A 16,165-nucleotide genomic window follows, 5' to 3' on the forward strand; every position below is an offset into this window, starting at 1 on the left:
TAAATTAAGTTACGAACAAACCTTAGTTACGTTCTACCATTAGTAAGACCACTTAATTTATAAGGTAACGGTCAGTTAACTTGTTGTTCTGTACAATAAAAAAAAGAAGGTGTTCCATATTTCACTTTCTTCTTTTCTTCACTGTCAGGTTCTTTGGGAAGAGGCTTCATATCAACAGGTACTGATGAAGAATCCCTGAAACAAAATCTTCTTTTGAGTTTCAACTTACACAGTATCTCTTACAGAATATAAAAATGTAGGAATATACAAGTTTCTTTTTTTGGACATGGTATTATCACTTAGTTTGTTCTAAAAGTCTTACTTTGCATCTGTAATAACTGAAAATTTTTACCCCAATACTTTCAAATCTTAATCAAGGACCAATCTCTAAAATCCATAAAACATAAAACAGAGAAAAGGAATGATTCTATTTCATCAGCTCAAATTAGCAACAAATTTCTTATAAAATCGAAACAAGATCTGCAAAAAAAAATAACAGAAGACAATGAAAATAGGGTAGAAAATGATGACTTGAAAAAATACATTTTCAAAACTTCAGCATAATAAATATTTGAAAATTATATACTTTAAGCTCAGATTGTCAAGTGTTTATATTTTAATTCCCTATGTATACCACTAATAAGTAAGAAAGTGAAAAATTTATTAAATTATAATACATGCATAGCCAACATACCAAAGACACCAGTAATTCTTTTAATTTTTTATTAGTCGATACATGTAACATAATCTGTACAACTCAGTGTTCCATTGAATGTTTATTCTGCATAACTGATAGCCTTCAAAAGTGTTCACACAATAACATGTTAACTGCAACATATTAGGTTATTATCAATGCTTACTATTTAGAGAAAAAAAAAAAGAAACTTAATCCTTTTTAATGGGTTAGAGTGATTTTGAGTTTTGGAAGACAAAAATTTAAATGTTATTGAGGTTGTTATTATGAATGGGGCTGGAGGGGAGTAATGTAGTTGACTACATCAAGTATTAATTCGGGCAGATACAAAATCATAGTTTTCTTGCCCTAAAAATGTCATTAAAAATAGCTACAAATTTATGATAGTTTTATGCTTAACAATTGCTTCATTAAAGCTCTCTAAAAACTGTAGAAAAACTTATTTACATATGTAACATATATATATTATCATTTAAAACAGTTTTCCTTGGGGTATCAGATGCACAAATTAATATTATACAATAAAAAAAAAATCACAGGAAACAATAGTCGATTAACTTTTCAATAAATAAATGAATTGCTCATCCATGATTTACCAATTTTAGCAATTTAAAGCTCTAAGCAACAAAATGAAAATGAATTTAAAAACTGTTTCTTTTATATCTTGTGTTGTAGATGTTTTCTGATAAATTTTCTTTTGTAGCATCATTATTGTCTGTATTACAAGTGTAAAATAACCATATTTTTCATAGGTTTTGGAAACCTGACAAATGAGATATATTTGGGGCTTGACAGGAAATGGAAAGAACAAATTATATTGCACAGTCCATTACTTATCACTGAAAACATAAAAACAGTACCTATGCCAATTATCATTATTTTATCCAAAAACAAATATTGGTAAAAACAAAAGAAAATTAAAACTTATTCCTATGATAAAATTTACTAAAGTATAATGGTATCAATAACACAAAACCTTGTACAAGATATTTCAAAAATTGTATTTTAAACATATGTATCAAAATTAAGTTTTTTTTCTTTTGTCTCTTGGTAATTTTCAAGGCATTCTGACATTATAATAGATCCAGTAACTGAAGCTACATGAAACACTGACATGCATAAATTACCAAATTAATATTTCTTAGGTTCATTAAATGTTCAGAGCTCCACAGGTTTACTTCCATCATGGAATTTATATGTCAATTATTATTAGATTTATTGATGACATACACAAAAAACCTGAACTACATGTATATACTCAAGAAAGAAATTTTAATGCCTTCTTTAAATAATACTTCATCAAAATTCAGACACATGGCAAACAATTACATATGCCAAAAGTTAACTGTACCTGAAGACTCTAAGTAAACATTTTTGTATCACTTCACCATATATTCAAAATTTTACACAAAACAATGACACAAAATCAGAACACTAAAAACAATAACACTGATAACAAAGTTTTCACCAGTTATGTTAGTTATTTAAAATCCTTTCAAATTTCTAGATGTGTATATCATATTGATAATATATTCTATAGTCTATTTTCTATATAAGCAGTTAAAAGAGAACTAAATTATTCAATGAATTTACTATATTTAGAAAATACATATAAACAATATTTCTGCAAATTTTGTAAATCAGCTAATTAACATACCTTTAAATTATAATTAAACCATTATTCATTGTGTAATATATTTTATAAGCAAGTTGAAGAGAGACGTAGTGTGTAAAAAACGAATAAGACTTTGTGTACCTAGCACTAGTCAGTCGAACTGGAGGGGCTGGAGGCTTATCATATGGGTCGTCAGCCATATTCATTTGAACAAGTCACCTAGTCACTTGTGCTATCAATGTCCTGTAATCAAAAAAAACAATAATTTACTATAAAAAATGATTTTATACCCAAGGCAATAACAGTTACATGAATTAAATTTAGATGTAATATTTTTGACAAATTGTTCTTAAAAAAAACAAAAACTTTTTTCCCACATTTCTGGTAATATTAGGTGTGCATGCATGTGTGTGTGTCAGAAATGCTTGAATTACACAGCCTCTGTTGTTGATACAAAAAAATTGTGTTAATTGCATTATTAAAGCAGATTTCATATTCTCCCTCAATGCAAGCAGTTTTACACCTTTCATGTGGCTGTTAATATGTATATAAACATTTATTACAGGAAATATAACAATTAAATATGCACATATATTCACATAACAAATTTCACAAAACATAATGCATGTTATTGAGCACATTCACAGTGCAAAAAGCACAAAGTGCACAGACATTGTAAAAACCTTCCACTACAATACTACGAGATGCATTGAACCAAGTGAAAAGAGGACAAAGCAGAAACAACCAAATACTAACATACATTTCAGAATGTAAACATGATGAAGTGATGTGGAGGCAATACAAAATATAACTGGAATGATACATACATATTAAAACACAAAATATATCTTCCGCATCTCGGTGCTAGTTCCATGGAAACTCACACAGTGGTATCAAATAGGATGGATGTGTATGCTATGTGGTGTGATTGTTGTTTGACTCAACTAGCCATCTGGTCCCACAAATACACTGAAATATTCAGCCAACAAGTTGCTGAGTTGCTGCCATTGCACTGAATCTAGATTGTCTGCACAATCCTCAACTAGCAACCTCAGATGTAATGGTAACTATGAGTAATTTTCAAACGCAGCATAGACATAACCCTATCATTATTGTTAGCCTTGTTTTCTTCCACTCCATTCACATTAAGCTGGATAATTTATGATCAACAACAGAAGAAAAACACCAGGACTTCATCCCTTTTTGGGTGAAAGATAACTTCCCAAGCTACTGCTGTTTGCTTTCTGGACAGGAAAGAGTATAACCACATTTCATGGCAGCAGTGTACTAGATTTCATCCATAGTAAACCATGGAATGCCACTTGTGTACATGGGGGCAGTGTGACTTCCTTTCTTACATATACTTATGCAGTCCACTCTTCCTGGATCCATTCTGGCCAATGTCTGACAACTCTCCCATGGAACATCAGTTTGTTGACTGCACAGACAAAGCTTCAAAATACATCCTTCCCAAGACTGACAACCACCTTCATTCTGTGAGAAATGCCTCTTCAGCATAAACAGAAAGTCACCTTGTCATTCATATCTAGTTTATATCCATTCACTAGTTTCCTAATGCTGTAGCAATATTGTTCAACACCTGTTGGCTCTACTGCACTAGCAAATCTACCTGTTGAACCAATTGCCTTGTCTACCTTACTGTTTGGCAAGGTATAAGGTATAGGTAAATCACTCAAAAGTGCCCCACTGCTTTAGAGGCAAAATAACTGCTTCACTCCTCCCCTCTAGAATAATGTCCATGTGGATTTATATGTTGCAGCATGAGAGGACCAAGATAGCCCTACCCATTTATTGGATACCAGTGTGGTTGCGCTACAGTGATGGGATGAGAGAATGGTTGATTAATCATCGACTTGGATTGAGCTAGCACAATGTGGGTGCCTGGAAAGGATGGTCTGTTCAAGGTAGAGCCACTACAGACTTCTCCCTCTCTTTTCACTTGTTTGAAATTGCTTTATACCACATTCCCATAAACTGCCTCAGTAAGGTTGAGACATCTCACACCCAGATGATGCTTCATCATTTCACTGCAGAGTAAGCTTTACCATGAAAGTGGTACAGTTCCTTTGTATAAGTGGACAACCTTTACCTTGAAAATCTCCTCTTCCAAGCCTTGAACTTAAGCTAATTGATTGGATAAACAATCAGCTGATCTGTAAGACTTCAAGGTTTTAGCAACAAGAATACATAAATCTTTCTTTATTCAAAACACACACACATCTTTCCAAATTAGCAAGAGCCACAGGTGCATAAGTTTACACTTCTCAATACTTAAAATCACTTATGTTTTATTTCTATCACTAAGACTGTCAAGGCCATTTCTAAATAACAGAAATAGCTGTAAGATTATAAAATGAATAAACCAGTATATATAGGGAAAAAATACCAACATTAGCAACAGATATTACAAAAAACTGTTATTTAAAGAGATAAGCCTGTAGAACCCTGGCAAAATAAAAGGTCATCTATATTTGTGACCATACTAATTAAACACATTATAAAAGCTTATAGTACAATAACTTATACCTCCTAATAATGTTAAAATCCCACATTTCTGAAAACGATTATTCAAAATATAAATTATGGTAGAATTTGGCAGTCGTATGACAGTTTTGGTTTCTCTATTATAAGTAAAATATAAGCCTGATGAAAATTATGTGGAAGAGGACTACTAGAATCTTATCTCATTAAAAAACATTTGCACTATAAAGAAAGGCCTAAGAATTCTACACTTGTTTTTGGTTATCAAACAAGGAAGATAAAAAAAGATATTCACGTTTTACAATACAGCTTGAAAAGACAGTGTATTCTTTTTTAACTGGATTTATCAGTTGGTAACAATAACTATTACACATATTAATAAGCTTGGAAAATCTAGACACAGATTTGCAGTTGTTTCTCAAAATTGCTAAGTAGTATACTGTGTGCTTGATTTTTAAAAGATGTGGATGTAAAAGGTTACTTGAAAAAAAGGAATGGTTTAGTTTTCTTTCTTTGAAGATTTGAAGTAACATCATGAACTGAAAAGACTTCTGCACCTTGCTTGCTCTTATGTTTATACCCACAGAGTCAAAGAAAATAAGAAAAAAAAAGACTTGAAATAACATGTAATAGAACTATTGGCAAAAAATATTTTATTTCAAGTTTAAAAAAATAAACACCACAACTTTGATTTTATGTAGCTTATTATAAGGTCACAAAAATTAAGAAATTGCTATTAACAATATTAATAGACCAAACAAGCTACATCTGAAATGTAGTTAACACAAAATAAAAAGGTTAGATTGCCAACATTTTTTTCACCAAATCCCATGCAAAAGCATAACAACTCATGACTTCAATACCATAAATAATGAATCTCATAACAGCATACAGGAGACATCATCTAACAGCAATAGCATAAAAAATCATCCCTAGGCTTCGAGTTAAGATGTAAGGATTAGCAGTTTGCAGAAGAAATATGGGGCTAACCTAAACAGAGCAGAATAAAAGTGATAAAGAGAAGGGTAAACTGTGTGAAACGGTAGCATGATATCAAGAGGAACTTAAGCTTTTACACAGAAAGGATACACGAGCTAATATTGATTCTCAGGAAGTTAAATAGCACTAATAGGGCTAGAAGTAGTAGATTTAATTGCAATGAGCAGGTTCTATTATATAACAGATTTTAATCTTTAGCTTGTGCAGATGAACTATGGTAGAGAAGGAAAAGAAAATGAACAAATAGGAATGGGAATGAAAAACATAAGGATGTTATAATTGTAGGTGATTCTTTAATACAGCATGTAGATAGGACAGTCTGTAAGGTACATAGAGAGAAAAGAATTAGATTGTACTATCTAGGGGCAGGTGTGGAGGATATAACTGATGGAGCAAGTAATGTAGTAAAGGGTGCTAGCAGTGATGCATTCTTTGCAGTGTACATAAGATCTAATGATGTAGGGCAGGGTAGGTTAAAGCAGCCAATTTATATGTACATTTGAAAAAAAGGGCCATTATAATTTAAATCTGTCATGGATAGTGTTGAGACTTAATCATGGGGATGAAATTATAAATAAGTCACTAGGGCTAAATGTTAAGCTTATGTTAATGTGTAAGAATGTGCAGATTGGCTGTTTTGACTTGTGGACACATTTCAATGAGAAGAGAAAGATTTTTGGAATGGATGACTTACATTTAGATAGGATATAAGCCACCTTATTTGCAAGGGCTATTAACTCAACTGTAAGGGAAGCTTTAAACTATGACTAAGACATTGCTGAGGGCCAGAATAAACTATACATTAAGCAAAGTAACAATTAGATGTAGAGAAAATAAGTGTTATAACAAAGTATAGAAGTAGTTGTAAGGTTATGCTAAACTGTTATTATTGTAATTATAGAAACATAAGAAAAATAATAGAAGTCTTTAGAGCACTAGTTGCAACAAAGAATTTTGATATGATGAGAATAATCAAAACTTGGTTAAATGTTGAAAATTGTTATGACGAATTTTTTTGAAATATAGGGTTATAGACTATTTAGTAGAGAGTAGATTTAGATGCAAGAATGTGAGTTACATTCTGTTCACATTGGAGATATCAAAGCTAATAGCAAGGAAACTGATCCAATTGGGTTTCTGTTATAGGTTATACGAGTATAAGGCTTTAAGTTGGAATTTGTTGAAGACCAACAGATGAAACTTATTAATGAGAAACCACACCAAGATAAAATATTCAACTGTAAATGGGGTCATAATTATGGAGAATTTTAATTTCAGGCATATAGTTTGGGAGACAGGCTTTTAGAAACTGTTCAGGATGGTTTTCTTTATCAATTGATCAAGAAACGTACCAGGAACAATGCTATTTTAGATATATTGTTAACTTGTGGAGAACACAGGGATGCAAATGATGATTGCCCAATTAGGTTTGATGTTTTACTGCATATGGAGATAAAAAATAATGAGATTTTGGTTACAAACTTCAAAAAAGCAAATTTTGAAGAGATGTTACAAGAATTACCTGTTATAAGTTGGACAACGTAAGTAATTGAAGATAATGATGAAATGTGGAAATTTTTTTAAATATTCAAGATAGGTATGTTCCTTACAAAAATATGTGGTTGCGAGTAAAAAAAACCAGATTGTTTCACAAAGGGTATAAGAGATAGAATTAAAGGAAATCAAAAAATGGTATATGAAAAAAAAAACTCTCAGAAAATGTAAAAATTAATAGTAAGGGTTTATACAAGTACATTAAGGGTAAAGCAAAATGTTTGGATGAGAGTAGGGCCTTTCAGGAATGCTAAAGTAAACACATATCTGACAGTTACAAAATGGCTGGTTTATTAAATTCTACTCTCTCTTCAATTTTTAGTAATTAAGACTTAAGCAATATTCATCACCCCAAACAGTTGCTATATGGGAACAAAACTGAACATGATAATCACATTAATTTTGAGCATATCAAGAAAACATGGTGAAGTTTAAAGAATGATAAGTCTCCTAGGCTAGGTAACATTTTCCCAAGGGTTTTGAAGAAGATTTAAGAACTGGATACATGACCTACTTCTACTATTTTTTGTAAGTCCTTAAATAGTTGGCAGGTGCAAGATTGGAAGTTGGTCAATGTTGCTCCTCTTTTCCAGAGCGATGATAAAAATTTTCTCAATAATTATAAGCCTATTAGTCTTACATCAGTGGTGGGAAGTTTTTCAAAGTCTGAGGAAAGATGCTTTGCAAAGACATTTAACAAAGTTTAGAATTTTGTTGGATGGTCCACATGGTTTCACTAGAGGAAAATAATGCCTTACTACTCTTTCAACATTCTTTGAGAAGGTTACTGTTTACTGCTTATTCAGATAAGATATGGATCTGATGTATCTGGATTTTCTTGAAACCACTTGACAAGGTGCTACATAAAAGGCTTGTTAAGAAAATTAATTTTGTACATATATATATGGGATAAGTTAGTTCACTGTATGGAAAAGTGGTTAGATGGAAGAAAGCAGAGGGTTATTATAAATGGAGTTTATTCAAACTGGATTAATGTCACAAGTGAAGTACCTCAAGGCTCAGTATTAGGACCTTTGCTCCTTTAATTTACCTCAATGATAGATAAAGGAATGGTCAATAAATTAATTAAATTTGCTGATATTAAGGTTTTGGGCATTGCGGGCTGTGAGTGGGATGTTGCTACTTTAAAAAAATAATCTGGATTATTTGGCGAGTTGAGTAAATAAATGGCAGATGACTTTTAACCATAATAAACACACAGCAGTCCATGTGTGGTATCATAATTTCAATTATAAGTATAATTTTAAGGGGAATGCCTTAAAAGTGCTATGAAATTGAAGGATCTTGGCATTCTAGTTGATCTGTTTCTTAAGACATCCAAGCAGTGTGCTGTTGCTAGTGGCAGGCCAAATATTTTAGGTTGTGTCCACAGAAATACTGAACACAAGTCTACTAAGGTTATAATGTCATTGTATAGGTCACTAGTTAGGTTACATTTGGAGTATTGTGTTCAGTCTTGGGCTTCTTACCTTAGGAAGCACACTGAATTGTTGAAAAAGGTTAAGAGGAAGGTTATTAGGATGATACCTGGGGGTGGAAAGGTTGACACAGGAGAGAGATTAAGATCTCTATAATTGATTTCTCTTGAAAAAAAAATGTTAGTGGGAATCTGATTGAAGTGTTTAAGAGTGTTAAGGGAATTCATTGTATTGATGCATCATCTTTTTTCGTAATTAATGCTGAGAATGACAGAACTAGGAAGACACAAATATATATTTGACAGGGTAAGAGCCAGTCATCTTCAGTTAAGACAATTTTATTTTTCTAATGGGGCAACTGGCCTTTAGAATGGGTTACCTTCAGATGTGGTGGATGCAGTAAATTTAAGGGAATGCTTGATAAACATTTGAATGATAAGAGCTGATTTTGAGTTTTATTTTAAAGTTTAGGACGAGATGGTCTAGGTGAACCAATAGGTCACTTGCTGTCCTTAAATTAAACCCATTAAATTGGCAATGGAATGAAAGCATTCCATCCTTGTGTTTATTGGAAAAAGAAAGTCTAGAAGTTTTCTTTCCTATCGGCAACATGCACAAAACATACCTGCAATTCTGCTATTGGAAGATTTCACTTTACCAACTACATTTCAAGATTTTCTTTTTAAAGAATTCATCTAAGGATATGGTTTAAAATACTTAGATCTTATTCTCTTCATAAAATACCAATAGGTTCAAGAAAACATGATTTCAATAGCATAAATACAAAGGCACACTGGCTGCTTTTTTTGCAGAACTAATTTTTTGCAGAGTAGTTCTAGTAATAATACAGAAAATAGTAGTTAGGTATAATGCTAAGTTTAATTTTAATGGATTTTTAACACCTTTCTATAGGTATGTTTTTAATTCAAATATATAAAAAATTAAGCCTCAAATATAAATATAAATTGTAGTGCTGCGACACAATAAACTTATAAAGTTAATAAATGTGCTAACTAAAACTTAAGTTGAAGTTGATTAATAACCAATTAACTTTAGTCTTAACTGTTAATGTCATTAATTAGATCTACGTCTGAATTAGTAGTAGTAGTACTCCTACTAGGAGTCCTAGTAATACTAATAGTATTTTTAAAAGGGCGATATTAATATTTGTTTTATAAACTAAAGTTAACCTTGTTGAAGTTTAACTGTCACTCTGTATTTTAGGCTTATAAATGAAACTGATAATAAATTAAATTTCAGGTAAAATCAATGCGATAAAATGTTCAAATTAGATAAAGAAACGCAAAAATCTTAACTATTATTAACACCAAACTTAGTTACAATCACAGGCTCTATTCTTGACTTGAGTCGGTAAGATCTGAGTTAGTCCAAAGTTCTACAATTTTCGAATCACTTTCTTGAGTCTCCACACACTACCCGATTGTTTATACTTATTTTCCACGGCAATCTTTGATTTGTAAAACTTCTAAAATACGTTAATCCTTAATAATATATTCAAAAGAATTATATCACAATTAAAATAGAAATTTTTAGAGGACACATAATGAAAAACATTTCAAATTAATGATGTCACTTTAATAGCTACGCCATCTTTAAATAAATTTATTTTATTAGAAAAAATATCTGGATTTGATAATATTTCGAATGTTAATTAAAATACAAAAATCATGAACTTAAGTTCAAATCAAAGTTTGCATTTTAATGAAATAAAGTACATTAAGCAGCTAGTAGAATACATTATCAAATAAACAGAAAGGACAACTCACAGTATTATTCCAAAAATTAAATATGAAAATGGAAACCAGACAACAAGAAATTCACTGAATACACATAAGCAAAACAATGTAAAATTTCTTACGGATTAAATATGATTTTCTTATAAATATATGTGTGTAAAAATCTAATCACTGTAATATGTATTGTAATGGTTGTTCACGCAATGCAATCGCATTCAAGGAGTGCAGATACCTTTACTTTGTTTAAATAATTAAATAAACCATATATATATATATATTCACCTAAATTATATTTGTAAATAAACATTGTTTAGAAATAAAAGTTGTAAAATTTCTATAATCTCTTAAAATTTATATTGTGGTATTCTCAGATAAACTGATTTCTGCCCAAGTATCAGACAAGTCCCATTAATAACGGGATGTCAGGAGGGAACTTGTGTTGTAGTGCGTCATTGTACATGCCATTTTGACTTTCATGAATGAGATCTCTAGTATTCTATAATGGAATGCTTATGCAAATATCAAATGATCATGAGTTCCTTCTTGGTTCTTATGCCCGTGTGAACAATTGAAGCCACACCAGGAATAATAAGACTACCTTACTGGTTCACCAGTCCTTATGAATGACGAGTCAAGTTAATTCCAGTTTAAATAAATAATGATAATAAATTATTGGTGTTACACTAAATAATCAGTAGTGCGTTATTTATCCTTATCCTAATTCTGATGTGCAAATGATTTATGCTAAAATGATAAAAAATCACACTTACCGACTTACTCTAGTTCACACAATAACAGTTGTTCACGCAACTTGATAATATTGTTACGCCTCCGTGTTCGTTGGTTAATTACCCGTAAAAATTCTTTCCGAAGAACATCAGCGACACAAGTCCTTTCTTAAATAAAACTAGTTTATTCTTTCTCAATACAACTTTGCAATACACTTAATTTCCACAGTCACTTTAACTTCAACACACGCTATAATTCTCAACGAACGATTCACGCACTTTATTTACTACCGCACTTGACTCAATTGTCCGTCTATATCTTCAATCTCTCTGTCTGTTATTCCCATTTCGATTGATTGTCGGCCTTATATATTACAATACAGCACATCTAGCAAACACTCGAGCATTCACGAACCTTCTAGATACTCATTACGTGTTTACTAGCGTCACGTGACTTCCGCTGTCGTAACAATATAAATAGCATCTGAACCACTATTTAGCTGTTGTATATTATCCACCAGTGGTACAACGGTAAGTATACTGACTTACAACGCTAAAATCCGGGGTTCAATTCACCGCGGTGGACAAAGCGGATAGCTCAATGTGGCTTTGCTGTAAAACAAGCAACAACAAGCAGATTTTGTATCCTAGCTGGCCTGATAAATCTTGGTAATGGACGAAAGGCCTTGTCGGCACCCGATATGGTATACATATGGTTGACACATTATTATACATTTTTTGTTTACTCTAGGCCTGGTGGTTAGGGCGCTCGACTCGTTGTTTGCGGGTCACAAGTTTATTGGATCAGACTTTGTATACAGCCATATCGTAAATAATTTCTTTCACTTTTATATAGTACTTTAGACAATGCTTATTGGAATTACTGTACTACAAACAAGCCGATAAACCCTACCCAACTGTGTTTTCGAAGCCGGGAAAAATATAATGCCAAGATTGGCAATTCATTGCATTATTTTTGAAAGGTTTCTACTTCAGCCACTAACAATAAAGTAAACATAGGATATATGTGTGAAAAGATTGGAAGTAGAAATTCTCAGAAGATTTATTTTGAAATTTTATGGTCCATACTGAAAAGTCCCGACAGTACTATTCATTTTGTTTCGTCGAGTTTCTAAGTCAGTTGCTAACAATATAATAACTACAGAAAATAAGTGTGAAAAGTATAAACACTGACCATAAGTTGTTTGGAACTTTGTGATCAATACTAACAGAACTATACATTTTATTTTGCAATATTTTCTTTCATTATACTTTGATAACTTGCCTACAACCTGGATGAAAGGGTAAATAATTCTTTCTTCTAGAGGTGGGCAAAACTTTACGAAGTTAGATATTTATAAGGTCAGCTAAAAAAATGTAAGGGGACACCGTTCTCACACCGCTGACAATGAATATACCTATATTATTTTGTTTACTTCATGCATGGTGTGGGGGACAACTGTTGGTAAACAAGATTTGCAGATACCACCACTTGGGATTCCATGATCTAAGAATCTCATGGCAATGAAGAATTCAATGGGATGCAGTGTTCTGTGAGCCAATTTAGTTTTCAAGCTATTGTATGGCTTCCATTAGAAACATTCTGAACATATTTTACTTTAAATTAAAACACATTCTTCGTGACAGTTTCGGGCATTTTTTTAACACAGGCTATGAAGTAAAGAATTAATTTAGTAATCGAAAAAACAATGCCCCCCCCCCCGATCAACTTGTTTAGCCAGTAACAACAAAACATTATATCTGCCCAGATATAATGCTCTGTAAGTTTGTAAATTTTGTTTTCTGAACGTCTGTGTGTGTAATTTGTCCTAGCCTTCAAATCCATACATTAGACTGTTCATTATAGGGAATCAAATCAGCATTTTAGTTTTGAAAGTCTGTAAACTTATTGCTGACTCACATGGGGACTTGAAAGTCTTTACAGTTTCTTAAACTTATGCTATGCAGACATGTCATATCATGTTTTCTTCATACTTTTAGTAATATAAGAATTTTTACATTTTTGTTTTTTAGTTTATACCCAGTTTTAGCATAACCACATGGTCCAGAAAGTCGGCCAGGTTGCCTTATTATAGTTGATTTGTTCTCTATAGTAGACAACGTCTATCCCGCCCAAGGGAGATGATATTGCAGTAACAGCATCCATGTTGAAAGGATCAGTGACTGATCGAATTGCTGGGCGAATTGGTAATGTCTGTATGTTACAGCCGACCAACGCTGCGAGAGAACAAGGGTCACAGGATGGCGTTGTCATTAGGCAAAGAAACCAAGTTTATCTATAGAATTGAGCACATGTTCTTGGTTCAGTTCTATAATACTTTAAGACCATCGTGTTTTATTTCTGCGGAAATCCGTCTTGAGAGAGAGAAAGCTTTGGAACTAAGCACGATCCATTAGAAGCAACTGACTTTAGTTGTGCGCAAGTACCTAAACTGCGTTTTCTTTGTGGGTGTGTGGGTGTTTTTTTTGTAATAAGGGGTATTTTTATTTTATTAAATTTGTCCACTCTCATTATTTCTCACCCACAAGAATAATCAATCAATTTTTCAAGCACAGACTACTCCACAAAATTCCTGGTCGAATCCGCTAACTATTCGATATTTATAGGGAAATCAATAAACCTGAAAACAGAGGCGTCGCTAAGAGCTGGCACATGGGCCCCTTGCCCTGATTCTATTTGATAATGCCCTAAATCCCCACTTGGTGTCTTGAACAATACGAATAAAAAAACAATGATCGATATTATACTGAAACGCCGAAAATTCCCGCGCCTCTTGGCACGAGTCCGCATCATTTAGGTACCTATCGACGCCTCTGCCTAAAAATATTACACATTAAAAAAAAAGGAAGCTATTCTTATGAAGCATCTAAAATCTTCCATTAACAAAACTGAAAATGTAAAGAATCTTTCTCAAGCTATTGTGTTTGTCCTTAACATTTCACGGAGAAAGAGCTACAGGCAAGATTGTTTTTTTATTTTGGTTCACTTTTGTATGGTATTAAAGTATAAGGCTTAAGCAAGATATTTTGACAGTCATGGTTTGATTTATTGTTTGTTTGAATTTCGCGCAAAGCTACACCAGGGCTATTTGCGCTAGCCGTTCCTAAGTTAGCAGTGTAAGACTAGAGGGAAGGCAGCTAGTCATCACCACCCACCGCCAACTCTTGGGCTACTCTTTTACCAACAAATAGTGGGATTGACCGCCACATTATAACGTCCTCACAGCTGAAAGGGCGAGCATGTTTGGTGTGACGGGGATTGGAACCCGCGACCCTCAGATTAAGAGTCGAGCGTCCTAACCACCTGGCCATTTTTGGTTGATGAAAGGAAAAGTAATTTATTTTACTAAATTTTCAGCCTCAGATTTCCCTAATAATAATTTAAAAAGGCCGAAGATTTTATTCACCTTAAATGCACAAACCTGCTATAAATTGTTTCTCTTGATAATATACTCGTCTATAGTACAATTAAATTTAATTCTTTTATTTGTTCTGGTTATAAAATCAATAGCATAAAATATTTCTTGCAATTTCTAAAAGTGTAAATATATTTTGACATACACTTTTATCAAAGAATTCTCACTTTCATTAAAACAATTTGCTCCAAATTAACAACATTTCTGTAGTGAATCTTATCTCACAGGCAGCAGTTTAAAAACGCATAGACATGGTGCAGTTGAAATAGGTCATGTGGCAACGATAACGCATAATTAAAACATCAAATTGCAGCTGTTTTACATCAGCTGGTAGATGTATCGAATCTTCCAATAAGTTCTCAAGTCCCACGCTCATTATGCTTTTCATACTATTAATTAAGTCAAGAAATCAACCAAAGGATGAAACTGACAAATAACAAAATCAAAAATTCAAACATTTACATAACATATATATATTTCATTCATTTATGTATTTAATGTTAGGTAAAAAACAAACAAATAACAAGTTTGCTGTTAACTAAGGATGTAAATTGAAATTATAATAAGGGCTCAGTTAGATTCAGAAAACAGGAGTAATTTGAAACTATGTTAAAATAATGATAAGTTAAGTACTGAATTAAAAACTAGAGAAACTGCAGATAAATTGAATTTACTGATAGAACTTTACCGTATACATCGAATAAGTCAGTGAGCTTATAACGCTAAAAATCAAATTTCTATACATGCAGTAGGCAGAGCACAGATAGCCCATTGTGTAGCTTTGTGCTTTAAAACAAATAGATACGCAATGCACACTGACATCGACTTCATACTGCAGCTATTTTGAGAGAAATAATAGCTAAACATCACCTATTAAATCAATGGAAATTATACCCATTATTAGGATACTGAAATATTGTCAGACTAAGGTTATGAAAATGACGACCAAATCAAGTTTAGAGCAGTCTGCAGTCGCACAACGTCTGGGAAGTTTCCAGACGTAAACACAAACTGGTACACCGAGTGAAGTTTGTAGTTATGTTGCGTCATCGAGATCACGTGACTGTTCTCACGCCCTCTACTTTCTAGAACTATCCTGTACTTTGGCAAATGCTCTAACATTTACTAGATATAGGGTAGTCTGGTATATAAAAGAGGGTGACAACGTGACGGTAATGTAATGTGTGTGTAGATAGTGAGTAATTGAACTGCAGTCAGAAGTATTGTTGACGTTCGTTGATATGGCGTTTGTTATAGAGCGATTGTTGAAAATAAATGTATCGTAAAGTTGTATTCGGAAAGAATAAACCAGTTTTATTAAGTAAGGACTTGTGTCGCTAAAGTTTCGTCGGAACGAAGTTACGGAAAGTTAATTAACAAACGGAGACGTAACAAATTGGTGTCAGAGAGTGGGATAAAAAGAAAATGGAAACGAGAAGA

General features: G+C 32.6%; 1 protein-coding gene across 7 annotated transcripts in view; it reads right to left on the reverse strand.

Moving 5' to 3' along the window:
- LOC106464238 (serine/threonine-protein kinase PAK 3-like) overlaps nucleotides 1-10,402 on the reverse strand; it is a 71,962-nt gene extending 61,560 nt beyond the window's left edge. For 5 of the 7 annotated variants that reach the window (XR_002611758.1, XR_002611759.1, XR_002611756.1 and 2 more), the window contains exons 1-3: nucleotides 10,145-10,402; nucleotides 2,451-2,552; nucleotides 106-195 (exon numbers count right to left, since the gene is read on the reverse strand). Coding sequence is in view for 4 of the 7 variants with exons in the window: in XM_022392202.1 (XP_022247910.1) it covers nucleotides 106-195; nucleotides 2,451-2,515 (155 nt within the window). In the remaining 3 variants the exon portion in view is untranslated. Of the gene's footprint in view, nucleotides 1-105; nucleotides 196-2,450; nucleotides 2,553-10,118 lie in introns of all 7 variants that reach the window. The other 2 variants (XM_022392198.1, XM_022392193.1) reach the window with 2 other exon arrangements.
- Nucleotides 10,403-16,165: the final 5,763 nt, after the last annotated feature.

The sequence above is a fragment of the Limulus polyphemus genome, unplaced genomic scaffold (genome assembly GCF_000517525.1).
Source record: "Limulus polyphemus unplaced genomic scaffold, Limulus_polyphemus-2.1.2 Scaffold58, whole genome shotgun sequence".
Classification (NCBI taxonomy): Eukaryota; Metazoa; Arthropoda; class Merostomata; order Xiphosura; family Limulidae; genus Limulus; species Limulus polyphemus.